Source organism: Pleurodeles waltl, chromosome 6 (genome assembly GCF_031143425.1).
Source record: "Pleurodeles waltl isolate 20211129_DDA chromosome 6, aPleWal1.hap1.20221129, whole genome shotgun sequence".
NCBI classification, from domain to species: domain Eukaryota; kingdom Metazoa; phylum Chordata; class Amphibia; order Caudata; family Salamandridae; genus Pleurodeles; species Pleurodeles waltl.
This window is the reverse complement of record NC_090445.1, coordinates 970248673-970276578: the sequence shown is the minus strand read 5'-3', so window position 1 is coordinate 970276578 and position 27906 is coordinate 970248673. Positions and strand designations below refer to the sequence as shown.

General features: G+C 46.3%; 1 protein-coding gene across 2 annotated transcripts in view; it reads right to left on the bottom strand.

Annotated features, from left to right (window-relative positions):
* Nucleotides 1–27906, bottom strand: part of EXOC6 (exocyst complex component 6) — a 1398320-nt gene that overhangs the window by 763175 nt on the left and 607239 nt on the right. For both annotated transcript variants that reach the window (XM_069239815.1, XM_069239814.1), the window contains exon 14: nt 16531–16636. In XM_069239815.1, coding sequence (XP_069095916.1) covers nt 16531–16636 — 106 coding nt within the window. The remainder of the gene's footprint in view (nt 1–16530; nt 16637–27906) is intronic.

Sequence of the window (27906 nt, the reverse complement as noted above, 5' to 3'; positions counted from 1 at the left end):
GTGACTGGAGAAAAGACTCTTGGGTCGTGAACACCCGTATCTCGCACACTATTCCAGCGGATACTAGCGCCAACAGCGTAGCTACCATCCAAGTAAAGAATTTTACATCCGCTTTGTAAATTGGTTAAAACGGTGGTTCGATGAGTTGGGAGAGAATGACGTTAAAGTGCCATTTTGGTGGAGGAGCTTGGACGGGAAGGAAAGCTTGGAAAAGCCCTTTCATTAATTGCTTTACTATGCTTATGAAACATAACGAAAGAGATTGTGAGGAACGTATAGATACTGCTGCAAGATGTACCTTTATAGATGGATGCACCTAAGGTGAACGAGCCAAGGAGAGAAGATAAGGTAAGATTTGTTCTAATGATGCTCTCAACGGATGAAGGTTGGATTGTTGACACCATAAACAGAAGCACCCATCAGAAAGGTCAACACCAAGTTCAAGTCCCATTATTGTATAATAAATAGGACCGGTGCATGTTCATCAAACCTTCAAAATATCTAAGCACCACTTAACATGAACAAGAAAGGTCGATCCGGAAGACATAATTAGGCCAGCAGGCTGCAGTGTATCCTTTGTCATTGGCAAATGTACAGCATTGCTGTGCCAAGGACTGAGGAAACTATAAAATACATGCCAGCGTTGCCTTCAAACGAACAATACAGTTACCTGAACATCAGGTGACACACTTCATCCATCTCCCTGTGCAAACATATTTAGTTGAGGGGTGGAGCAGCAAGGATCACGTCAACCACCTCCGTTGGAAGCTGAAAAGAACTCAGATGGCCATTCTCAATCTCCATGTGTGAAGGTGTGGGATCTGCCACCTGGAATGGGACACCAGATCCACCCAGAGAGAGGGCTGAAATGGAGTGCATATTAACAGTGTCTGTGTACCACACCCATCTCTGCCAGTCTTGGCCAATGAAAACAACTTGGCCAGGTCTTGGTGGATCTTCCTCAGAGCCAGAGGAATAAAAGGACCAGGTGGAAATGCGTAGTGTAGAGGAAACCCCCAAGTAATCTGAAACACGTTTCTCAAGGCTCCCTGCAATGGAATCTTGTCAGCACAGAACACAGGGCAAAAGCAAAGTCATGAGCGGCAAAAAGGTCCACCTGAGGGTGAGCCAAAGACAAGCAAATCATGAACGCCCTCCAGTTGGAGACACCACTCATGACACCTACTGAGGTAGTCGGCTCTGATAGTCAAAAAGCCAACTAAGTGGTTTGCAACCAGATATATCCCATTGTTGGTGTCCCCAAATCCACAGCCTCAGTGCTTCTCAACAAAGAAGATGATACCACACTAATATCTGCTTGTTGATGTAACACATTGTAGTTGTATTGATCCTCAAGATCTGGACGGGTTGACCATGAAGTAATGAGAGAAAGGCCTTGAATGGCATCCTGATTGCCCTCAGTTCCATAAGATTTGCGTGCAGTCCTTGCTCTTGTGCAAATATTATTAAAGGCAATGCAGACCTAGGTGAGGAAAAGTACTAATACAGTTTAAAGGGAAGTACTCGACTTACACTCCCAGTCTTCTCAGGTTAAGGTGTCTACAGGACAAGGTTCAAGGGGTCACCCAGAGCGCACCACCAGCAACACGGCCCGGCTGTGTGCAGAGGTCAAAGTTGGCGTCAGGCGCTCAGTGGAAACCATTGGAGACTGGGGGTGCTTACAGGAAAAGAGGTTGCAAGTAAGTACCCATGGTTTCAGGGCACAGGCCCACGGGGACTAGAGCAGCACTGGGGGGGCACATGTCAGCACCAAACATACATCCTCAGGGAGCACAGGGGCAGCCAGGTGCAGGGTGCAAACACAGCATCAGGCGCCCAATGCAAATCAATGAGGGACCAGGGAGTCGAATGAACAAGACCAATGCTGGACAGGTAAGTAGAGATCCCACTGGATGTCAGTGGACCATCAGATGGGCTCCCCAAGGCCAGGGGGCTGCCGGTGCAGGAGTACCTTTAGGCGTTGGGAATCTTCACCGGAGCTGATCGCGATCGGGGGGTCCCCTGGATTCAGGCTGCAGGAGTTGTCGTATTGGTCAGGAGGGGTCAATCCAGGGTGGACTTGAGGTCAGAATCACCGGGGGACCTTCTCTTGACCGGTGGGCCACCTGGTCTCAGACTGTAGGTATTGTGAGCAGAGTGGGCAGGACTTGCGACTTCGGAGGGCGCTGTTGGAGGTTTCTTTGTGGACAGGGCTGCTGTCCTCTGGAGTTCTTCTTCCTCAGGGTAGGCAGGCAGTCCTCTGGAGGTTTAGTGAGGTCACTGGTACTGCAGGATGAGTCGTCTTTTTGTAGCAGGAGTCTTGAGGGTGCAGGCAGGCCGGTAGGGGTGGGGCAAAGTCAGTTGTTGTCTGGGGCTCTTCAGTCCTCCTACAGGTCACCAGGAATCTGAAGAGCAAGGTTCAGGGGTGCCCCTAAATACTGGATTTAGAAGCGGTACAGGGGTCAGAGGGCTGTAGCAAATGGTTACTGACCTTGAGGGTGGCTACATTCTCCCTGTGCCAACACTCGCTGGGTAGGGGGCACATTCCTAACCCTATTGGCTAACATCCTCCAAAACAAGATGAAGGATTCTCAAGAGAGTGGTTCACCTCAACTCTGGGCACCCTAGGGGTGGTCCCAGCTGGGGTGGATGTTCCTTCTCGTGTTTACTAATTTTCCCGCTAGACGTGAAGTACAAATTACTTACCTTCTGTAACAAAATATCTGGTAGAGACATATTCTAGTTGCAGATTCCTTACCCTTGAATTTTCCCCCGGGAGTCAGACTGGATCCAGAGATTTGATTTTTTCTTCGAGCAATATCCTTGCGCGTCGGTAGGTGGCGGGTGTCGTTGGCATCGTAGTCACCGTGATGACGACGGGAATAGTACATAGACGCCGCCTCAGCGCAGTGACGTCAGTTTTCTTTTAATGACTTTTCAAGCCAAAGCGTAGGAGCCGCTGAGAACATTGAGATTGGTGCGCAAGAGCTAAGGACCTGAAGGGGGAATCCCTGTCCCTAGAAATCAGTTCGCAAGTGGGGAGGATGGGTGGGTCGGTAAGGAATCTGCAACTAGAATATGTCTCTACCAGATATTTTGTTACCAAAGGTAAGTAGCTGGTACATCTGATAGAGACTTCTACTTGCAGATTCCTTACCTTAGAATAGATACCCAAGCAATGCCATCCTCAGTGGTGGGCTGTGAACCAAATTCATACTAGGAAGTCCTGCAAGACCGAACAACCAAAATAGCCGTCCCGACGGACCGGACTGTCCAGGCAGTAGTGCTTAGCAAATGTGTGCAGGGCCGCCCACGTAGCTGCCTGGCAGATAACCAGGACAGGAACTCCGCGTGCTAACGCAGTGGAAGCAGCAGTTGCTCTGGTGGAATGAGCGCGCAAGCCCTCAGGGGGTTGCTTCTTGGTCAAAGCATAGCACATCTTGATGCAAAGAAGTACCCATCGAGAGATGGTATGTTTTTGCACCGCCTTCCCTTTCTTCGCACCCACATACCCGACAAAGAGTTGATTGTCCACACAGAAATCTTTAGTACGATTTGGTAAGAACGCCAATGCTCTTTTTGGGTCCAGATAGAGGGGCCTCTCCTCCTCATGAGAAGGATGAAGGGGTGTGTAAAAGTAGGCAAGGTGATGGACTGGCCTACATGAAAAGGAGTAACAACCTTGGGAAGGAAAGAAGCCTTAGTACGCAACACCACTTTGTCAGGGTGCACAGCCAAGAAAGAAGGCTTTGAAGAAAGAGCTTGAAGCTCACTCACTCTGTGAGTAGAAGTGATGGCAACAAGAAAGACAGTTTTGAAAGTGACGAGCCGTAAAGGGCAATTGTGCATCGGCTCAAACGAAGTACACATCAAGTAAGTAAGGACAAGATTGAGGTCCCACTGAGGCATGATCAATGGAGTGTGAGGAAATAAATGGGTGAGACCTTTAAGGAATCGATTGACAAAAGGAGATTTAAAGAGTGAGGGCTGATCAGGTAGCCTAAGAAAGGCCGAAACGGCCAATAAATACCCTTTAAGGGTGCCCAAAGCAAAGCCCTGCTGGGCCAAAGAAAGAATGAACAAAAGAACCTCAGATAGAGGAGCAGAGAGGGGATCAACAGATTTGTTGGTACACCATGCCACAAATTTATGCCAACGACAGGCGCATACTGTTTTGGTGGAGGGACGCCTGGTTGCCAAGATAACATTGACTTCAGGTGGAAGATCAAAAGTCGTCAACTGCCGCTGCTCAATCTCCACGCTTGAAGGCAGAGATTGGACAGGTTCGGGTGGAGAACTGTCCTCTGTTGCTGCGACAGAAGATCAGCCCAAGGAGGCAGTCTGAGTGGAGGATCGGTGGCCATGCTCAATAGCTCTGGATACACTCTACGGGCCCATTCCGGAGCCACCAAGATAACTTGGGCCTACTGTTCCTGATCTTCTTGAGAACTCTGGGCAGAAGTGGTATAGGCAGAAAGGAGGACGGAGTTCCACTCGAGACGAAAAGCATCTCCGAGCCATGGCCGCCTTGGAATCTCCAACGCCCAAAACAGCAGACATTGCGTGTTCTCTGTGGAGGCGACCAGATCTAACCAAGGCTCTCACCACTGCTGAAAGAGACCTTGCGTCATTCGTGATCGGCTGTGCATCTGCAGCTTGTGTGTGCTGGTGGGGAGAAAAAGACAAAGTTGACATGGCACCCTTCTCAGGGTGCCATGCCCACAAACCACTGCCTGTGGCATAGGTAAGTCACCCCTCTAGCAGGCCTTACAGCCCTAATGCAGGGTGCACTATACCACAGGTGAGGGCATAGCTGCATGAGCAATATGCCCTTACAGTGTCTAAGTCCATTCTTAGACATTGTAAGTGCAGTGTAGCCATGTTTAGAGTATGGTCTGGGAGGTTGTCATTACGAACTCCACAACACAAAATGCACAGAGGGCATCTTAGAGAAGCCCCCTGTATGTTATCCCAACTGCTAGTGTAGGACTGAAAGATTTGTGCCAACCTGCCACTTTCAGACAAGTTTCTGGCCTCATGGGGTGAGTGCCTGTGTGCACTTTGTGGTCAGAAGCAAAGCCTGTCTTGGGTGGAGGTGCTTCACACCTCCCCCTGCAGGAACTGTAACTCCTGGTGGTGAGCCTCAAAGGCTCAAGCCTCAGGTTACAGTGCACCAGGTCACTCCAGCTAGTGGAGATGCACGCCACCCAGACAAAGCCCCACTTTTTGCTACAGGTAAATTAGGGAAAGCAGGGAGGAGTGACCACCCCAGTCAGGACCACCCCTAAGGTGTCCAGAGCTGAGATGACCCCCTCCCTGCAGAATCCTCCATCTTGGTTTGGAGGACAGGGACCAATAGGCATAGGAATGTGCCCCCCCTCCCAGGAGGGAGTCAGCACAAGGAGGGTGAGCCACCCTCAGGGACAGTAGCCATTGGCTACTGCCCCATGACCCCTAAATCTAGGATTTAAGGGCCTCCCTGAACCCAGCTCACTAGATTCCTGGGGACCTACAAGAAGAAGAAGGACTGCTAAGCTGAAACCCCCAGCACAGAAGGGAGACCACAACTGATTTGGCCCAAGCCCTACCGGCCTGTCTCCTGCTTCAAAGAACCTGCAAAAAGACCAGCGACGCGTCCAGCGGACTCAGCGACCTCTGCCAACTCCAGAGGACTGCTCTGCACCCAAAAGGACCAAGAACTCCTGAGGACAGTGTTTCTGTCTGAAGAAACCTACAACTAAGGACTCCCACCTCACTCCAGATGCGTGAGTCCTGACCCCTGTGCACCCAACACCCACGGCCCGTGTCCAGGTGGTCAACCCAGCAAGAGAGGGTTCCCAGGCGATTGTGAGCAAGTGCCCACCCTGGGTTGACCTCACCATCCCTCCACGAAGACGCCTGCAGAGCAAATCCCGAGGACCCCCCTGAATGCAAAACTCTGGACGAAGATATCCGACACCTAAAGAACACACTGCCCCTGCAGTCCTCAGGCCTTGGAGAAACCAGCTCTCGGTGCCTCACCGTTCAGCAAGCGTCCCTCCTCCCTATCCGACTGCTGGTGTGCCCGAGACACGTCCAGGATCTCGTCTGCAGCCTCTGAGTGGCCCTCGGGGTCTCCTCATTAATAAGCATTGGAAACCTGATGTCCTGCTTGAACCCGTCACCCAGCCGCCCCTGTGCCGCTGAGGGTGTGTGTTTGGTGCCTACTTGTGGCCACTCCAGTGCTCTTCTAATCCCCCTGGTCTGCCCTCCGAGTCACAGGTACTTACCGGCTGGCTGACCGGATTCAGAGTACCCCCTGTCTCCTTAGGAGCCCATGTTAATAGTGGGGGACTCCCCTAGAGGCTCACGCTATAAAGTCCAAACTAGGCGACATCAACAGAAACCCGTATGTCACAGGGTGGGAGCTTGGCACTAGCGGAGAGACAAAGAGTGGAGCCACAAAATCTCATGGAGCTAACAATACACCAGAGGTGACTGCAGCTCTCCAAAACATGTCCAATACAACCTGCAAAATAGCTGCTGGATCCACCTCCAAAGTCAGGAACCTGGGGTACAGAGACACCAGTAGATGCCAACAAGAAGGCAATAATGGCAGTTGCAGATGCCCTGATGACACACCAAGGGTGAAGGAGCCGCAAGAGACTTTCCTAAGGACTTTAATCTCCTTTCTACTACCACTTATTGTGGTGCCACCTCTATTCTCTTTTGAAGATTCGGAGGACAGATGTTAAACCTGTCAGCCTTAGGGTGGTATTCCCCCAAACGTTTTGCTCTACTCCATTTTTGCTGATCTTGTTTAAGATGGCCAAAATACTCTGTTCACTTTACCACTGCTAACCAGAGCTAAAGCGTGTGTGTTCACTCTCTGAAACCATGGTAACATCAGCTTAAGCCCAACGGTACATTTAATTTACTTGTACTACATGTACCCAGAGCCTGTAAATGAAATACTACTAGTGGACCTGCAGCACTAATTGTGCCACCCACTTAAGTGGCTTTTTAAATATGTTTCAGGTCTACCATTGCAGCCTGTATGCGCAGTTTAAACTGCCATTTCGACCTGGCAAAAAAACATTTTACCAAGCCTAAACTTTTCTTTATAATACATATAAATCACCCCTAGGTAAGGCCCTAAACATCCCGTAGGGCAAGGTGCACTGTAATTAAAATGTTGGACATGTACTTTTACGTTTCACATATCCTGGTAGTGAAAAACGATTAAATTATATTTTCACCACTGCAAGCCTACTTCTCCCACAGGAAAACATTGGGTTACCTTATTACATTTAATAAGTGATATTTTACAATTAGGAGAAAGTAGGAATGCCAAGTTAGGTGTCTAAAGGGTTCAAAATTAAAACCCTCTTTAATGGTGAACATGGATTTTATGTTACACTTCTGAAAATGCCACTTTTAAAAAGTTGGCATTTTCTTGTCTAAGCTGTTTGGTGCCTGCAATCTGTATCCTGGGTCACATGACTACGTGTAGTTGGCAGTTGGTCTTTATGTATTGCTCCAAGATAGTGAGAAAAGGGGGAGTGGATGTTGGCAGGATGGGCCATCTCTGACTTGATGGGGGAAGGAGTTTTCACCTACCACATCTGAACATCCCAAAGCCTCTGCCTGAGTACACTCACAAAGGCTTTGAAACTAGTTGTTTGTGCCCCCAGACAAGCTGTCGCAGGGATGTGAGAAATTCCTAACACTTCTGAAGGTGGAAACATCTTGAACCTTCTCCTACTTCAAAGCTGGCAAAAAGTATAAATATTGGACCCTCTGACCCAACTCTTCAGTACACCTCTGCACCTGTGGAAGACTCCAAAGGACTTCTGTGCTGTTCTGCAAAAAGGACTGCTACTCTGCTACCCAGTTGCCCTGCTGCCTGAGTGAGAAGGACCTGCATCTTGAACCCAGGATCAATGGAGTGATTCCAAAGGCTAGTAGGCTGGCCTCTTGATCAGAGCCTCAGGGAGAGAAAAGGCTCCAACCTCCTTGAACTCAGCACCTGAACTTCATCTGCTGTGGGTCTTGCTCTCCCAAGTTTTGCCACCCCAGTCCAGGACCCTTGGAAGTGGGCATCAATGTGCTCTGCCAGTCCAGCTGGGGTCTTTTGGTGTAGAACCAGTGCTGTACGACGCATTGCCTCGGAGCTCCACATGGGAACTGCTGCTGCGAGAAGAATCCTCAATGCAAGACCCACAAGCTCCTCAGAACAAATGTTGAACAATGCATCCTCAATGCTGGACTTAGTTTTGCATGTGCCCGTCAATGACATCCTCGACAACTACGCAGGGCATCGTATTGCAGCCCGCAGCTCCTCAGATCAGCCACTAAGTGAAGCATTTGCGATGCAGGACTTCGCATCACAAGCCCCCATTGACGGCATTGTCAAAGGCAACACAGGACCTCACATCGCCGCCTCCCACCTTCTTTGAAAGCGCCGCTGCACAGTGCATTCTCGACACAGGATCTTGCAACACACCACACCCAGGATTCAAGGGACTTTGTTCAGTGAGCCTAACTTGGACCATGTATCCAGCCTGCGCTCTATGGCAGTCGGCCTGAACTGGTGACTTTGTCTCGCATGGCGTGACCAGATATCCAAAGTTGGTGCTTTGTGCTTCCAGACACTATTTTCACTTAAATCTGTAAAATTACATATCTCTGGCTCTACTTATTGCATGTTCGTCATTTTGGTTTCAAATAAAATGGTACTCTAAACTGGTGTGGGATTTTCCTTGTGTTGTATTTTTACTTTATTACTGCCTTGCCTCTAAGTTAAGCCTGACTGCTTTGTGCCAAGCTACAAGAGATATGAGCACAGGTTAACATGGGGTCTGCCCGTGTTTCACACTGACAAGAACGGTCATTGCCGCTCGAGTAGGATTTCCCCGCCCTCAACCAGCAATTCAATTTCGAACAACAGAGAGGAGCATGATGGTGATCTGGACATTTACCAGGCCCTCAACTTTCAGTGATATCTATGGTTATCCTTTGTGTGAGCCATAAACGGTTTGGCCTTGCACTCTTTGGTGGCCTTATGGTTCATTTGAAGCCTGAGCCAACACAATCACAAGTAATGTTTCATACCAAGAAACCACAAGTAATCACTGTGCAAGTCTGAGAGGGACATCTGTCCATCACACCTAGGGAAGGGCTCAAACTGCAACATTTTAGGTAAAGACATGTTCTCCCAAACTGCACCAAAAACCTTTCAGCAAAACTTTCAACATCTCAGAACATTAACAGAAGGTCCGGAGCAGGGTTGAAAGGAGTGTAAAACAAATGGAATTGAAGTCAGAACCCAGGGGTGGGCCGTTATGGCTCCAGTCATGTCTCGGCAGATCAACTTCTGTTGCTGAGATTAATTCAGCGCCATCTACCAGGGATGAAGGGCTATGTCACGAATTTCTGGATACAGACTGCACCTGGAATAGTCAAAGGTGAGGAATCCGCAAGTAGAAGTATCCACCAAAAGTATTCCTCTAAGATTCCATCCTCAATTAAGAGATCTACTTTGACACCAAGGACTACGTATCATTGTGAAACCAGTAGATGTGGTGTTGCAGCACTGCCATGTTATCTTTGTCTCCAGTCCCTTACTTCCTCTTCCCGTTGCCAAGTTCTTTGAGGAGAGCCTTTATATCAGAGTTCACTGGATTAACTCAGAAAAAAGAGATTGTTGGAAAATCATCAGATTATGTCTTAAGCAAGTCCCCTTTGGCTGAATCCTGGAAGTGGGTCAGTCGCTGGGGCTGGCCAAGCCAAAAAACATAGATAAAAAACACTGAAATTCACTGATTATGTTTAGCAATGCACAAAACACATGCCACAAGTCACACTCCCCATAGAGCAGGGTGCTGTGTAAGGAAAAGGTAGGACATGTACTTTTAAGTTTTACATGTCCTGGAATTGAAAAACTCCCAAAGTAATTTTTTACAACTGTGAGGCCTATGTCTCTCACAGACCAGCATTGGGAATTCATTACTTAATATACTTTTAAGCTGTAATTCTTGATCAGAAAGGGGTAGCTATATCCTGTTTCATATCATAGGAATGGTAATGATAAATCTGCCTTACTGGTAGTAGGGTTTAACATTACCATTTTAGAAATGTCACTTTTAGAAAGTGGACATTTCTCTACTCTTACAACTGTGTGTGCCTGCAGCCTATCTCCAATACACACCTTGGGTGGGTGACAGCTACACTTTGTGCATTCCCTCTAGACAGCCACAACAGAGGAAGGTTAGGTGTGCCTGAGCACTCATCTGCATTCTGATAGCTATTCCTGGGCAGGAAGGGTGAAAGGAGAGCTGACACTTATACCAGAATAGGGAGAGCCTATCCTCACACAATGGGCTGATTAGCCCCTACTGATAGTCTGGAGCAGGGATGGGAAGAAAGGGCCTCTGTGCACATCAAAGACCCTTTTTTGAAGTCTCCCCAACTTAAAAGGAACAAATGGGTATAAGTATTGGGTCTCTCACCCCACCAAATCAGACACTACAAGAATCTGTCAGAAGAACTGGTGCGCTGCAACAAGGACTGTTACTTGGCTGGACTGCTGACCTGGAAGGATGCTTTTTTGCTGTACTGCCCTGCTGCTCGCTGACCCTGTGAGGGAGATTTGGACTCTGCCTTGCACCACAAGTGATCTCCAAGGACCTGTTGGCTTGCCTCCTGTTGCTTGAGACTCAGGGACATTAAAATCTCTACCTCTGCTCCTGTGCCTGATTCCCTGGAAGTGGACCCAGGGACTTGCAACACGGAAATCAATGCATATCCTGTCTGCGTGTAGCAGAAATGGCGCATCGACCCAGTTGCAGGAGTAAAATCAGTGCATTGCTCTTGGAACCGCTGCATTGCCTTGAGAGCCAGACGCATCAGAACCATGATTCGCTGCCTCAGCAGTCAACAGAGATCAACACATCCCTCAACTACGTGGGAAAACCCGGTGCATTGCACTTCGGAACCAACGCATCTCAGCTCCTGCATTTGTCCTCGGAACCGATGCATCAACATCACTGCATGGGACAGATCAATGCATCGCCATCCCTTCGAGGGCCTGATTGACGCATCTCGCCACACATATTGTTGTTACGACCAGGAAAGGTATTTTGTTCCCTGGGGCCTCCATAGGTCCTGTAGACAGTCTGACTCCATCGCAGTTGGCCCAACTTTGCCTGGTCCAGCATGACCTAAAGTAACACCTAAGAGTGCTATTTGATTCTAAGCTCTATCTTGCATTTGTTCTTTGAAAATTCATATATTGACTTCTACACAGTGGGTTTTTGTTGTTCTGGTCTTAATTTATTGATAAAATCATAATCTATTTGTCCAAAACAGTGTGGAGTCTTTTTGTGTTGTTTTCACTATGTTACTGAATAACTTATTGCACTTACTTTACACACTGCCTTCCAAGTTAAGTCTGTCTGTTCTGTGGCAAGCTACTGGAGGGAGAGCACAGGATAATTTGGGTTGTGTTCTGAATTACTCTGACTGGATTGTGGCCCCTACTCGGACAGGGTGCATACCCCTGCCAACTAGAGGCACAATTTCTAACAATATTGCATTAATGTAGAATGGACAGATGGACGGAGTGCAAATATGACATCTCTTGCTGGTGAAGGAAAGCAAGTGTGCCACTAAGGTAAGACACCAGTGCTCAATTGAAGTCTGGATGTGCACTCTTAAAAACCGAAAGCTACTAGTTTTTTAACCTTTTCGGTTGTATCCTCATGATATCATACTAACTTGCAACATTTAAACAAAATAATCTAGGACTTAAGTTAGGACAATAAATTAGCCCCCTAAAACTGCACAGGAGAAAGTTATACACTCACCAATGATTTTGGTCAGATTTAAGAGTAGTAAAGCCATCCCAGTATCACTGCAGTGTCTGCTGACCTGATGGCACAAGGGAAATCAAAGAAACCTACGTGGCGGGCACGGACATTACTAGTCAGTGAGGGAAAGCAACTGCGCACCTACCCATTTGGCACATATGCTGGAGTTACTTTGCAGGATGGAAACGGGATAGACAATGACAAAGGGACTGGGCTGCAATAACGGAAAGCATTGATAACATTAGCTTACAACTTTTTAATAGAAAAGGAGCCGCAGATCTGTAGAAACGGTGTTACAAGGCAGACACTGATCCTACATATTAAGACTTCTGTAATACAAATATTGGTTGGGTACTTTAAGGTCACCAGTGGCTGTTCTTACATTACATATGGTGAAAGCATGTACATTTACATCTCAGTGCAGGCCCAGTTTGGGACCTTCATTTTTATGCACCCAGTAGAAAGTGCTTTACCTGAAACATTCTAGAACTGGGACTAGAATAAATGACATCATATCCAAATAAAAGTGATTGTGTTTTTTTTTAAGTCTCATACAGTAAACTGGTCTAAAACAGTAGTGGTGAACTTGCTTTATCAAGAGCAGGTGAGCGGCTACTATAGTTGTTTAAGATTACAAAATGTCAGAAGCGGAAGATGGCACAAACGACAGAAAATGTAGGCGGTTCACCTCATGCTCTGGAACACCACCAACAAGTTCACGAACAGGACTCATGGGCACTTTCAATATACCTCTGCAACAGACGCACATTTCCAGTGGATGAATATAAAGACACATATTCCACTAACTGATGGGACACTGCTGTGAAGTCTACGAGCAATTTAGCAAAGTTAATATAAATCTGCTGATGAAAACTGCCCATTTTGGTATTGACACCACTGGCGGAATTATCCCAAAAGTCAGAGGTCTAAATTTGGTAGATTTTCTTTTCTTGGCAAAGATGGTAAATCCACAATTTGCAGTAAAAGATATGAAAGTTACCAAGATTTGCTTAGTGTGAAACTGAAATCTGCAATGGTGAGCGGACAGCTAAAAGTTAAACACCAGTTTATTTCACACGTGCCATTTGGTTCCTCAGCAACATTTATGCTATAAAAGCAGTTTTTAAGCAAAGAAAGCACAATTTAAAGTCGAGATGCAGCACAAAGGTGAGGTACACTCTCAAATACAAATATCACCAAGCAGATGCCCACGTAATAACCGCATAATTTGTGTAATATTGTGGGAATTACACACTGAGTGGGAAATCGTACGATTTTCCTTTTGCTAGGATTCCATTCAAAGTCTGTTTGCGCTACTATGCATGTCTTTAGCTGAGCTGACTTTACATTGATAACAAAGGTTTTCCCATAGTTCATTTTCTGTTACATCCACTTTCAAATAATTATCGGAGAGAAGGGATGTGCAAGAACATAAGCTGGAGATCAGTCCACGCCGTTTGTGACAAGATTGCACTCCGTTAAATATTCCAGAAACCTGTGCACCATTTTATACCAGTCAAACCTTGAAGGAGACTTGCGGTCTGGAAATTATTTGAAAGGGCTGCCTGCAAGTAAAACATTTTTAAGTGCCTTTCATACTTTGGTATGCCGAGGTTTTTGCCTTTAGCTGCACCCTTAGGGCAGAAATGTCTGCAACGAAAAATCATCACTTTTAAAATTGTTTCTTAAAGTAGTTGGAGAATGTTTAACTTTCTCCAAATGTTCTAGGACTGGAAGAGTTAGAATAGTAAATGTATTTTTTCAGAGTCCGTTGCCAACACCCTCTGCTGCCCTAAGGTCACAATTCAAGGCAAGAAACTCAAATCTGGATGGAGGATCCAAGGGACGAGGACGACGATGTGAAATTTGTGAAATGTCTTCCTTATCTTGCTGCAAGGGAGTTCATTTCTTGGTAGTGCGAACTCGGCTCAGCCTAAATTCCCATTGCGATTACTTAATTCGTGAGAGTCCAGTGCTTTAAATGGGCCGGTACTGAGTACCGGCACTTTTTTTTTTTTTTTAAATTGTGCGAGGAAGAGTGCCTGCACTTCTCAAGAAAAACGGAATACTTTTAATAGGAAAGTACCGGCACTTCTCAGAAACTAGCTGGTACTCTGCTACAGAGTACCTGCACTTCTATTTTTCCATTTCAAGCACTGCGTGAGACGTAATTCAGGCACTTCACAGCTGTTACCTGAAAGAAGGAAACAGATTCCAGACCTCTCGCACAGAGAATTTCAAAACGGATACGATCAGGAGAAAATAAAGAAAATGAATTTAAGGGCACGCACATCAGGATCGAAAGTTTTTTTTCTATACCCACATCAAAATTAATTAAGCAGAAGCACAGACTTTCTACGTAAGGCCCCAAAACATTATTCTATTCCCTCAAAAATGATCGGCTGAACATTAAAATACAGGCTAAATCAGTGCTTGGAATGGAAAAATTAAAGTGCAGGTACTCTGTGCCAGACAGAATACTTGCTTGTTTCCCAGAAGTGCCGGTACTCTCCAATTAAAGGTATTACGTTTTTCTTGAGATGTGCCTGTACCCTCCCTCTCAAAATGAAAAAGTGCCGGTACTCAGTACCGGACAGTACCGGCCTATTTAAAGCACTGGGCTAAATCCTCTAGCACAGGCAGGAACATGCAACGGGGCAGAAGTTGCGGCACAACAGGAAGGAATAGGACAGTAAAAAGAAGAAAAAAAAACCACATGCAATGTGCTCCAGCTATAAACATCCCGTTTTGATGCCCAATGCAACAGGGCACGCGTTTGATCGAGTTAGAGCTATTAACGTTGTATATTCCTAACTGGACTTTTCTTGCCACATAAATTAAAAATGAAAAGTAAAACAGTGTACATAAGCAAGCCAATTCAAAGGGCCATGACAGCGAAGGAGAGACACAAAAGGAAAAAGAAGTTCGCTCGCAGTCAAATGTATGAGCAAACGCGCAATTATCCATGTAACAGGGTCGATGGCCAAGTCGGTAACAAAACTGCCTCAAAGGAGGGACAAACATAAAACATTTACTAATGATAACAAAGAATTTTTGAAAGGCAAACCCATGAACGAGTCATGGTGATGGGCAGTAGGTGGGCATAGTTAAAAGCCCACAATAGATTACAAGTCAGAGCACTTGCGCGCTCAACTTAATAAAAACAGAATAGAGCTCCAAACATCTGCTGTGGGTCTTGCTCTCTCAACATGATCGAGGTGTAGTATAAAACACCAAAATAAAATGTAGGATGTATCCAAGGTTTGGTAAGGAGAGAAAACGAAACCATCATGCCCTCCCACAAAAGGCCCTTCACCTAGGCCCTGTATGTAACCCCGGCTTCTTCATCAAGTAGCTTGTAAGCTACTGGCAGCTCTCCAGCTACCTGCAAGTAGTTCTCCTGTGTACAAATTTGAAGCTTTTCTTAGTTGAATTAATATACATGTACCACAACTGTAATTAAGTATTCAAGATGAAAATGTGGTTATTTTCAGAACTCATAAGCTGAGATTTAAAGAAAAATGGCTGATTCTCCAAAATATAGGTAATGTTGATATTTGATTGATAAATCATGTGGCACTGGGGAAATCTTTTACAAATGTGAATACCTTGGTACCAGAGGCATTGCAGCTATGGCTGTTATGTATTATCCATTTAGAGGCATTCCATATAGAGAGCCTTTACTACGTTACTGCTGGCAACCATGCCTCATACACTGTGATCGCTGGTAGTAGCCTTGCATATTGTGGACACTAATGTAACCTTGTCTGATGTGGACACTATTACAACATTAATAATACTAGTAGCTGTCCATGAGTTTCGCTGAACACGAGTAGCTCTCATTACAGAGGTTGGAGACCCCTAATCTAACCTTTCCCAGGTGGCCAGCCCTCACTGTACATGGCCTTTGAGCAGCCAAACAGAGAGTGACCTGATCTTTTTTTGTGGGGGTAGAGGGTCCTACATACCCAACACATACGCTTGGGAAATTGTTGAACCTTCTGGTGGGCCCATAGACCAGTACCAGGTCCATTAGCCCTGAGGGAGATCCAACAAGGGCCCACACAAAGCCTAAGTGGTTCAAGAGCACATGCCTGACATTTTCAAACCTTGAGGAGTTAGAGTTTGCTGGCCTTAAAGGTACACTGGGGTCCTCTAATCTCCAGTCAAATTTTACTTTTACCTGCCTCACTATGTCTCTTTCTGTTTAGGATAGTGGGACAGCCCGTGAAGATTCTAGGATGCAAATGTTAGCTGTTATGCCAAGGCAAGTTTTTCATTATAGCTGAGAAGCATTCATTTTAAGATCTTAGAAACTCTTTTAATTTGACATCTTTATATTTTTTACTGTTACATATCGTGCAGATATTCAACATCATAAACACCAAAAGGACGTCCAATCAGGATGCAAGCCAATATGCTTTTGGATCAAACAAGTTATGTAAATAATAACTAACACTTCATAAGGAGCATACATATATGTAGTTAAGGATGGCTCTATAAAGAAAGCCCAGTGTTAGCAGAAGAAATCATTAATGTTTTTACTACTCAACATGGGTAATTGGTGTTACTGCATTCAACTCTACACATTCATTTGCTTTGTCATTGAAAAATGCCACATAGTCTATTTTGCTCACTAAAAACAAATGCTGCATTATTATCAAATTATATTGTTGCTTACTTTATCAAACTCAGCATCTTGATAGGGAAACTTGCAGATTACAACTTTGTACTCATCTTCATTCGTTAGAGGAATTGGACTGTAGTTATCTGCTTCAAAGATTTCCCTATTTCATAAAACACAAAAAATATTATATGCAATAGAATAGCAAAAGTTGTATGCCACTGAATAACAAAGATGACACCAAACACACTTGCTTGCAATCCTTTTTCGAACTGGCATGAGTACATATTTCATACAGAACAATAAACGAGTGAGCAATGACTTCCCACACTGAATGAAAAATTACCCCTGTGTGCCGTTAAGTTGTGTTGATCAGCTCCTCGTCCGTTGACATCGTCTGCGTCAGATATTACATTGTGGGTCCTATGTAGGCGCCACTCCGGCGAGCTGACGTCAGTTGCTTTTCACCATTTTCTACACCAAAAGCACAGAACCACGAAGAATACAGACCACTGGTGTGTCAAAACCAGGGCCCTGAAAGGGGAGTGTCTGTCCCTAGAAATCAGTTCACATGAGTGGAAAGGATGGGTGGGTCAGTAAGGAATCTGCAACTAGATATTGTTTCTAACAGATAAGGCATTACCCAAGGTAAATAACGTGTCCATCTGACAGAGACATCTAATGCACATTCCTTACTTTAGTATGGATACCCAAGCAATACCATCCCCGGAGGTGGATCTGCGATCAAAGATCATACTAGAAAGTCCAGCAGGACCAAAAGGACAAAGCACCTGTCCCTACAGACCTGACGTTCCAGGCAGTAGTATTTGGTAAAAGTGAATAGAGAAGTCCACAATGCCGTCTGACAGATGCCAAGGACTGGAACACGGCATGCTAACGCATGGGTCACAGCTTTAGCTCGGGTAGAATAAGCATGCAAACCCTCAGGGGGTTGCTTTTTGGCCAGTGCGTAGCAGGTCTTAATGCAGAGTACGACCCATCTGGAGATGGTCCGTTTCTGTACTGTCCAACCTTTCTTCACACCCACATAACCTACAAAGAGTTGGTCATCCACCCGGAACTCTTTTGTACAATCAAGGTAGAACACCGATGCTATTTTTTGGGTCCTGACAGTGGAGTCTCTCCTATTCCTTAAAAGGATGAAGGCAGTACTAAAAAGTAGGCAAGGTGATGGACTGGCCTACATGAAAGGGCGTTACTACTTTTGGCAAAAAGGAGGCCCAAATGCGAAGTACCACTTTGTTAGGATGGATAGGAAGGTAGGGCAGTTTAGATGACAATGCCCGCAGCTCACTCACCCTGCAGGCATATATAATAGCCACAAGGAAGGCTGTTTCCAAAGTAAGAAGCATGAGAGGACCACTGTAGAGAGGCTCGAAAGGAGCGCACATCAGATATGCCAAAGCCAAATTCAGATCCCACTGGGGCATAACAAATGGAGATGGAGGAAAGATGTGCAAGACCTTTGAGGAACCTATGTAAAATAGGAGACTTAAACAAAGAAGGTTGATCAGACAACCTCAACAAAGCAGAAATAGCAGACAAATAACCTTTAAGGGTGCCCATGGCAGAGCCCTGCTGGGACAGGAAAAGGATAAACAGGACCTCAAAGAGAGGGGGTCAATAGACTTGTCTGTGCACCATGCCACAAATTTCTTTCAATGACAGACATATACGGTTTTATTGGAGGGACGCCCGGCTGCCTGGATTACATTACAGACTTTGGGAGGAAGGTCAAAAGTTGTCAACTAGCGCAGCTCAATCTCCACGTACGAAGGCGGAGAGTGGACAGGTTCAGGTGCAGAATCCAACACTACTGCGGCCACAGAAGATTCTCCCGAAGGGGCTGTCTGATCTGAGGATCAATGAACATACTCAGCAGCTTGGAAATTAGACTCTCAGTGCCCAGTCCGGAGCTACAAAGAATATTTGGGCTGGTCGTTCTTGATCTACTTGAGAACTCTAGGCAGAAGTGGTATGAGAAGAAAGGCATACAGGAGGCCTGAGTTCCACTCAAGATGGAAAGCATCTCCGAGTGATTGCTGCCTTGGAAACTCCAATGCGCATTCCCATTGGAAGCAAAGAGATCTAACCATGGCTCTCCCCACTGCTGAAAGAGACCTTTTGCCCCCTCTGGAAGGAGATGTCATTTGTGATCGACTTAGCATTCTTGGCTGAGTTCTTCTGCTCTGGTGTGCAAAGATCCTGCCAGATGTTGAACCACCAGGGAAATGTCCTATTGTTCCAGCCATGTCCAGAGGTGCAGAGACTACCTGCTTGGTGCAGTACCACATGGCAGGGTGTTGCCCATGAACTCCTGCATTACCCTTCCCTTGAGAGAGGGAAGAAATGCTTTCAATGCTAGTCTGATCACCCGGAGCTCCAACCGGTTGATGTGGAGTTCAGACTCCACCTCTGATCCCCACCTCTCCGAGATGGCCGCCCCAACCCAAAGGTGACGCATCTGTCACTACAGTCAGATCTGGTTGGGGGAAAGGAAGAAGGATCTGCCTCTGGCCCAATCCCGGTTCATTAACCAACACTGTATCTCTTGAAGAGTTCCCTGTGAGATCTGGACCATGTCGGAGAGATTCCCCTGATGCTGCACCCACAAGAACTTCAGGCCCCACTGCAGAGCTCGCATACGCCATCTGGCATGAGTCACCAGAAGGATGCAGGAGGCCATGGGGCCAAGCAGCCTCAGAGTCACTGTCACCGAAATTCAGGATAGAGACTAAAACATCGGTATCATAGCCTGAATACCCTGGACTCGCCGCTCAGGAGGATAAGCCCAAAACTGCACTGTGTCTAGAACAGTTAAGATAAAAGGGAGCATCTGAGAGGGAGTCAGGTGTGACTTCTGCACGTTTATGGTGAACCCCATGAATGCAGGAGGTCTGCCCTAGTCTGGAGGTGGGAGACGACAGCCTGGGGCGAGCCTGCCTTCAACAGCCATTCATTAAGATAGGGGAAGCCTAAAACCTTTGATCTGTGCAGATGAGCTGCGACCACTGCCATCACTTTGTTGAACACATAATAGGCGCTGGAAAGACCAAGGGGAACTAGGTGAACTGAAAGCGCTCATGGTCTACCGTGAACCACAAAAAACTTCTGTGGGGAACCTGGAGGGGTTTATGTAAATAAGCGTCCTTCAAGTCTAACAATACCATGGTCCAGGGCAGAACGAACCTGAGCCAGAGTGAGCATTTTGAACTTCTCCTTCTTGAGGAAGAGATTGAGGGACCGAAGACCTAGGATAGGGCAGAGGTCCTTGTCCTTTTTTGGGGACCAGAAAGTAGCAAGAATAGCAACCATGACCTACTTCTGGCCCAGGAAACATCTCTATGGCTCCCTTGGCCAAGAGAGCTGTAACTTCCTCTCAGAGAAGTGCCAAGTGATCCTCCATCATCTGATCATAGGACTGTGGCATAGATGGAGGGGTAATTTTGAAAGGGAAGGAGTAGCCCCTTCGGACTATTTGCAAAACCCACCTGTCTGACATGAGTGATTGTCAATGAAGCAGGTGATGGTGGATCCTGCCTCCGACTGGTGAGGAAGCATCAAACTAGGAAGGATTGAAGGCATCTGTGAGTGGGGGGGGGGGACGGGTTGGGATGGAGTGGACTGGCCGGATCACTGGCACCCTGATCCACGCCGTTGGTGGATTCCACATCCCCAGTCACACAGAGGCTGGGAAGCATGTGCAGCATGGTGGCTAGACGAGAACGGACAAGGTTGGGCACTCCTTCCGTAGCCATGGGGCAAAAAGTGGCTTGAGGGAACGAGAGGAAGTTGCAAGGTCAAAGGACTTGGCTGTAGCATGAGAATCCTTGAAGCACTCGAGTGCAGAGTCTGCTTTTTCTCCACAGAGACAGGTGACATTAAAGGGCATGTCCATAAGATTTGCTTGGACGTCCCCACAAAAGCCAGGTGTCCTCAACCAGGAGTGGCGCCTCTGGGCCACTGTTGATGAAACCGCTCTGCCCAGTCAGTCAGTCGTATCCAGTCCACATCGGATTGTGAACTTTGCTGCGCCTCTCCCGTCAGCAACTGCTTGGGAAAGTACAGTCTGGGCCTCCTCCGGGATCTGTGGCAGCACTTGTGCAACAGCATCCCACAGCATGCGGGAGTAACAGCCCAAAAGACATGCCGTGTTCACAGACCACAATTCCAGGCTAGTGGAAAAACATCTTCTTCCTAAGTGTGTCCAGCCTCTTGGATTCTCTATTCGGGGTGCGCAAGGGAACGCGCCATGGGAGGTGGAGGCTTGGACAACCAACCTCTCAGGGATAGGGTGCTGAGTAAGAAAACGTGGGTCACACAGAGCAGGGCAATGGCACTAGGCAATTGTCATGTTCACAGAAGCCCCTGTGCTGGGTTTCGACCAGGTACCCAGTAGGACATATGTAAGGACTTCATTGAAGGGGAGCAGGGGTTCAGAAGCTCCAGGTTTGAAGCACCTCTGTCAGGAGGTTAGTCCTGACTACCACTGAAGACTACTCAAGGTGCAGGACCTCAGCCGCTCTTCACACCACCATAGAATACGACGCTCCTCCTCCATGGCCGCGGTACAGGGAGAGGGGCATTTGACTGGAATGCGCTCCGAAGGTTAGGTCCCTCGCCGAGGACCGCACCAAAACGATTCCTGTGCAGTCCTTGGGCTCGCGTTTCCTATGGAGCCATCTCCCCTAATAGGGGTTGGGCTACCTTTCTAGATATCACTTAACTGAAGATTGAATGTAAGTGTTTTCCTTTTCATGCTAATTGGAGAAGCTTTACTCTGGTCCTGAAGAAGCGTCAACAAATCCATCTGGACCAACAGACGCGAAACATGTTGACCTTTTGGGAGAGGTACCACACTTTTTGGGATCCTCCATGTCTATTTTGAAAGCCATTGGGCATTACACTCAATTTCTGCTTTCCTTTTGTCTTTTTAATCTTGGTCGTCACTTCTCCTTACTGATTAAAATTATGATGGAGTTTGGAACCAATTTTAACTTATTCCCTTTTTTTGCTCTCCCGCTCTTGGTCTGGTGGTTAGCTCCTTTCCACTAGCCTCAACACTAACTATTACGGCTGACAGCTCCCTCCTTGGGAGCACGTCAGGCATTGCAGTGCCTGCCTGACGTGGAGCTACTCCCGATGATGATGCCTGTCATCCAATGTGATGCATGAGGGTTTTGCTCCTGAACATCCAGGTTCCCTAGACCTTTGTGTTCTTTAGGAACAGTGTACGTTGTATGTGTTTATGACAGGGAGAAAGCATGCCAGTATCTGGGGAGGTATCCAGTCCACTGGCTTCACCCAAGTCCGTATGCCATTCCATAGGGTCTTGGAGCTGGTTTTCTAAAGGGCCCAGCGACCCCTCCCATTCCTTACCATAACCTAGCCCTTACAAAAGGGGCTCAGGATCCAACATTGGAGGCAAGGTTCCTGCTGGCATCAGAGTTGGCACTGTACAACACTCATCCGACTCCGTGTCAAAGTCAACAATGAGAATGAGGACAGCGCCACCCGGGGGCGTGGGTGGTGTCGGGAGGTTGCATCAGGACCGGCATCAAGGAAGGTCGAGGTGGTATGGCCGTCGCCATCCCGGTTCCAAGTATGGATCCATGGATGCCCCTTAGAGCTGAGGCATAAGTCGCCGGCGTGGAACCCGAAGGGACTCCTTCCAACTCCACGGGGCCTGAAGGTGCGCCAGTGATGCCAAACTACCCAAAAATGAGGTGAATGGCCTCCTTGAACTCCTTGAGTTGGGCAGGTCGCTCCGGCTCTCAGAAATTCAGGGAGGCGCTGAGTCGGCCAGGATGCAGGCTCTGCAGAGGAAGGCCTAGAACGACGATGCCCCTGCGCCTTCATCTCGTTAGTCAACGGATGTTTAGTCTTCTTCGAGTTCTTCTTATCCCTCAACTTACCTGATCATAGAAAGGACTTGGAGTGTGACAACGATGAAGGGGGACTCTGTGACCGCTCTCAAGACCGGGACACCATTAGCTTTAGGGACTGCTCCCTCAAAGGCTTCAATTGCATGCCCTGACACTTGTAGCACGACTTCAGGTTATGGTCGTGCTCCAGGCATCAAAAGCACAAGAGATGTGGATCAGTCACAGACATTGCCCGATGACAGAACCCACAGGGCTTGAACCCCAACTTCCTTGATGACATTCCTCGGCGCACCAGGAGTTAACATCTCAAAAAACGTTGACAAAAAGTTTTAAAAAGGCCAGTCGAAAACCTACTAAGGGGTAGCTCTCTTTGGATCAGCGCTGGCTAGCATGGAAAGAAAAGATCTGACATCCGCTCACTGGGGTGGCGTCTATATAGGACCCGCAATGTCATATCCGGCGCGGGTGACGCAGGCGATGGAAGTGGAGCATTCAATGCCATCTGACGGTGTGCAGGGCTACTGCTTGAGAAAAATCTCTAGATCCAGACTGATGCCTGGGGTAAATTCTAAGGTTAGGAATCTGCAACTAGATGTCTCTATCAGATGAGGAGGATTCGCCCTTTGCTGCTCATCAAAACTCATTCGTTAGGGGTGGAGCACTGACACAAGAATGGGGTTTTCTGTTTTGGCAGGATGCAATTTGGGCTGGCTTATGAATTAGTAATCTTTGAGAATGTGATGCATGAGGTTTTCAAAGGCTATCTAAGTTGCTTTTCCTGAATGATAATGTGACATATAGTAAGAATGTGGAAGAGCATGACAGGTACTTGTTCTAAGCTTTAAAGAGGTTAGAATGTAGCATGTTAACTATTAGAAATGGAAAGTGCCAGCTGGGAGTGGAAGCAGACAATTATTTGGGGTATACAATATCAAGAGATGGCAAAAGGCCCATGTTTAATCTGGTGAAAGTGGTGCTAGAACCCAAGTCATAACCATAGTCCGTACTTGTTAAAGCAAAGTACCATTTGAAGTTTATGAGGAGTTTCACTAAGATGGAGGATACTTGATCACGGCCAGAAGAGAAGCATGGCAGACATGTTCCCATGAGTTCCAATAATGGCAGCCTGGCCTGCAGATGGCATGCATACTTTGCATAGATGATTTCTAGCAAGAATCAACCACAGACTCTTCAAAGACATCAGATGCCCAGTAGTGTATTTGGAAAGACAGTGGCACAGACTAAACAGTTTGCATCCAGTGGTGACAAGAGCAGCCATGGAGGCTACATGGCAAAACCAATAGCACAAAGGAATTGTGTGCCAGAAGGAGCACAATGTGGCATACTGGGACAAGGGGAACATTGGGATAGCACCTACCCTGTGCTAACTCTCCCTCAGTCCTGATATAGGTGGCAAACAGCCACCAAGATTGATTTTCAGCCCACCGTCTGTCCAAGTGATGTTGGAACAAAGGCCCTGGAACTGGGCAAATAAACTAAAGCGTAGAGGAGGAATTGATTGAGGAACATACAGCAGATTCACAGGGCCTAACAGCAAAAGTTATTGGAGGCTGAGTAAACACATTCCTAATGATGCAGTCAACAGTGCCACAATTTCCAAAGCCATAAGTAAATATATGATAGTTTACATTGCAGTAGAAACACCACCAGCATTACTTTAGAATATTCATAAGGCCGTAATCAGGGAACGTCTAATAGCATTGGTGGTAATGAAAAACTAATTGACAGGACCAAAGTCAGCTTGCTCAAGGCTTTCAGGGGACAAAAAACAACTGATTGTTGTCAACAAAGCAGAGAGTGTCCTCCTAGCCTTGTAAAACAGGTCTATGATTGAAAAGACATGAGACATTATTTCTTAACTAAGACTCAAAGCCAAAAAGAACAAAAAGGAAACTTTAAACCAGAAAGTCAAGAGTATCTTATGGTACACTCTGTTATAAAGAATGTATTTAGGATGTGAGGAAAGGTACATTTCTGTATGAACTAATGTTCCCCATAAAAGGGAAAGACAAGCTGAAGAATTAAGGAACGCACAAGAGGAACAGGAGGTTTTGAATAGCCATAAAAACCTTACATCAAATCTGTCAAGGCCCAATAGTTTTAGTGGGGAACTTTGTAAGATCTACAATTCCAACACTGATCCATAAAAAACGTTTCACTAATTTTCCTGGTTGGGGAGGGACATGCAAACCTTGGAAGGCTATAATATTTTGCCAATTCTCAAACAGGGAAATGATGATTCAGAATGCTCTGCTTATAAACCGATCACATTATTAAATATGAATATTAAAATCAATGTGCATATTCTGGCAACTAGACTTACAACTGCTCCCCATCCTCTCACACATGAAGATCGCCCCATGTTTGTGATGGGACAACAAACCTGTGACAATAGTCCAAAGTTGGCCCATCTTCGTGAATAAATGAAACAAACTGAAGTCAGTGTTACTGGCACTGCATGCTGTAAAAGCCATTGACAGGCGTGACTAGACTTTTAAGACAGCTGTATTAAAGCAATCTGATTTAAGGTGAATCTCCATTAATATGGTGGTGGCAGGTTTTTGATACTTAATTTTTCTTAAAGAAGATCACCTCTTATCACTCTTGTGGAATACCCTTATAAAAAATGAAACTAAGACTGGATAATTGAATGAAAGGTATTACCCTTAGAGGCTTGGAGAATAAAACATCACGTGCAAATGACATAATGTTGGCATTAGGAGACCACAAGTCATCAATGCCATTATTGATTCAAGTGTTGGAAGAATACAGGAGAGACTCAGGAGTACACAATAAATGATACAAATTGTAGCACTTATCCCTTGGCCTGCAGTGAGGGAAATGTAAGACCTACGGACAAAGTACCTTTGAAAATTACAAAGGGGGTGAAATGTTATCAAGAGGTACAACTAACTGCCCAGCTTTCTGGATTGAATTCAGTGAACATACCTACTAGGATATTCACTACCTACCAAGATAAGAAATCAGCTTTAAGGAGGTAGATATCTACATATCCTGGATGAAGCACATAACATTGATTAATAAGGATATACTTCCCAGGATGCTGTATATATTTCAGAAATGACCAAACAGGATATATAGAGAATATTAGATGTCCTCGAACAGACATTGATAGGCTTTGCATGACAGGACAGGGCCCTTATATAGGAAATGTTTGAGAGCTACATAAGATAAAGACACACTAAACTTCCCATGTGACCTTAACTGTTACAAAACAGCCTAGCTTTGCATAGTGGGTAAATGGTCAAACACAGACTCCAATAAGCAGGGGGTACACATGGACAGAGTGTGGTAGTTCGGCTATCTGCTGGATTTTAGTATGCTTGCTCGATGACACTGACACAAAAGCATTTCCAATGGCCAAAGAATCAACTTGATATTAGAAGTCTGTGTAAAATAACACAGGGACTTCATATTATCTCCTTCCCGTCCCCGCCAACACCCATACATGCCAACCTAGAATTTAAGCCTGCTAGTTAGAGCTTAGACTTTCATAAGTGGAGAGTGAGGAAGGGAGGAGAATTATCAGATGCTGTTCTTCAATAATAGGCAAATCAGGTCCTTTAAAGGCTGTAACCACACATATGGAAGTCAGAAACAGAAAGGTTTCATGATCAAATAAGTGCTAAAGCCAAGAGTCAGGGAGGTGGCTACCTGGCTGCTCTCCAAAGGGGATTAACTTCTGATGTCATAATAAGGTGCTTAGGGGATTTCCATACACTGCTCACTTTCCCTCAAGAAGATGAAATGTGGAATCTTATGTCCAAATGGTAAAGACAGGTAAGTATAGAACTGTAGATGGAAAGCTGCAGAAGTATGTCAACAAATACTGCAGTTTAACATAGGGAGCCAGTGTGAAGTTTATGACGGGGTAGCATCTCACCCCTGACCAGCTCCACAGTGTTTTCTGAGTCACTGGATAGATGTTGAGGGATTGTGATAGGTAGGCTACTCAGCTTCACATATGGTGGGAGTGCCCTGTCATCACAACATTCTGGGAGAAAATGCTGGCCTCTAGCAAAGACAGTGGTATTCCCAATCAAACAACACCGGGCCACTACAATTATAGGCCTACAACCAGTGGAATAAGAGGTGGTTGACCCTGAACCTAAAAATTGATCTAGTAATTAATAGCCATGTTGATCATAATCAGGCCATGGTCGTAACGGAACAATGTACCAGCCAGAGCTGGCATTTATGGTGCTAGAGACTATGGTAATGAATGGCTGTAAGGAGACTGCCAGCACATATAACTAAAGCCGTGAAGGACTTTTTGGCTGTCTGGCAACCGGTTATAAGATATATGGTGGGAGACCAATGAGCGGCTACATGCCCTCGCAACACTAGGGACCTTATGGATGGAGTAGGAGGCTGGCTCAGTTTATGGTGTATACCTATGGTGTGGCACTCTATACTGAGTCCAGAAAACCATTAGTGACAGTGTTTAGGTGTCAGGATAGCAAAAGCTCTATAGGGGTACCTGTGATGAGCAGCTAAAGCTTATTCAGAAGGAGTGTAAAGCACTTGAAATACCACACTAGTTAGCCAGTAACTGTTCACGAGAAAGAACCCCAGCAGTTGTTGCAAAAATAAAGTATTATTTATTACAACACTAAGGCTCTACTAACATCGGTATATCTCCACTTGGAGATATATACACACATTATGTACACTTAGTAACAAGCAGAAAAAGCACAGAAATACATGGAACCCTATTGGGGGGGGGGGGGGGAGGGAGGGGGGGCGAACAAACCATATACTAAGGATGTGGTATAAGAGTGGAGGTGCCCAACCAATGTAAGTGTGTTAGAATTCCAGGGGTTGGGGGAGTAGGAAATTGCCGGATTTAAGTACTAGAAATCTCACAGGCGCCAGAGTGCAGAGTGGTTATTGAGCTGGGTGTCCCATAGGCTAACACAGTACCGTCTAGGTTGGATTAATATGGATTCAGGATCCTTCTCAATGAACCCTGAGGAAACCAGTTTGCACAAAGAAGGTTGGAGAGTGCCCCCACCAATGGATGCCCAGAAGACTGGCGTACCTACACCAGGGAGCCCAGATGCATTGAGGTGAAGTGGCGTCGGAAACCCTAATTGGAGTCAATGGAAGCCTCGATTGTCCAGCTGCTGTTGCGACCCGTGGAATGCCAGATGCAGCCAGTGGAACCCAAAGGTGGATTCTGGACGTGAAGAAACTGAAAAAGAATGGGACAGTGTCCAGACCACTCAGAGAAGCCCAGGCGGTGCAGGTAGGCAATGCCCACCCTCTTTGATGTGAAGTTCCTGCAGTACGGTGAAGGAGGAAGTCTGGCTTATGAAGTCCAGGGGATGGAGGAGATCCTTAGAGTCGCCCACGTTCCACATCGGTCGACGGATTGCAGGAGGGTCAGTGGCCAGCAGGACCACCCACAAGCCTCGGCACACACAAATAGTTGTTGCAAGGAAGATTGTAGGTTTTAAGAGACCAGCAAGGTCCTAGTGACTCG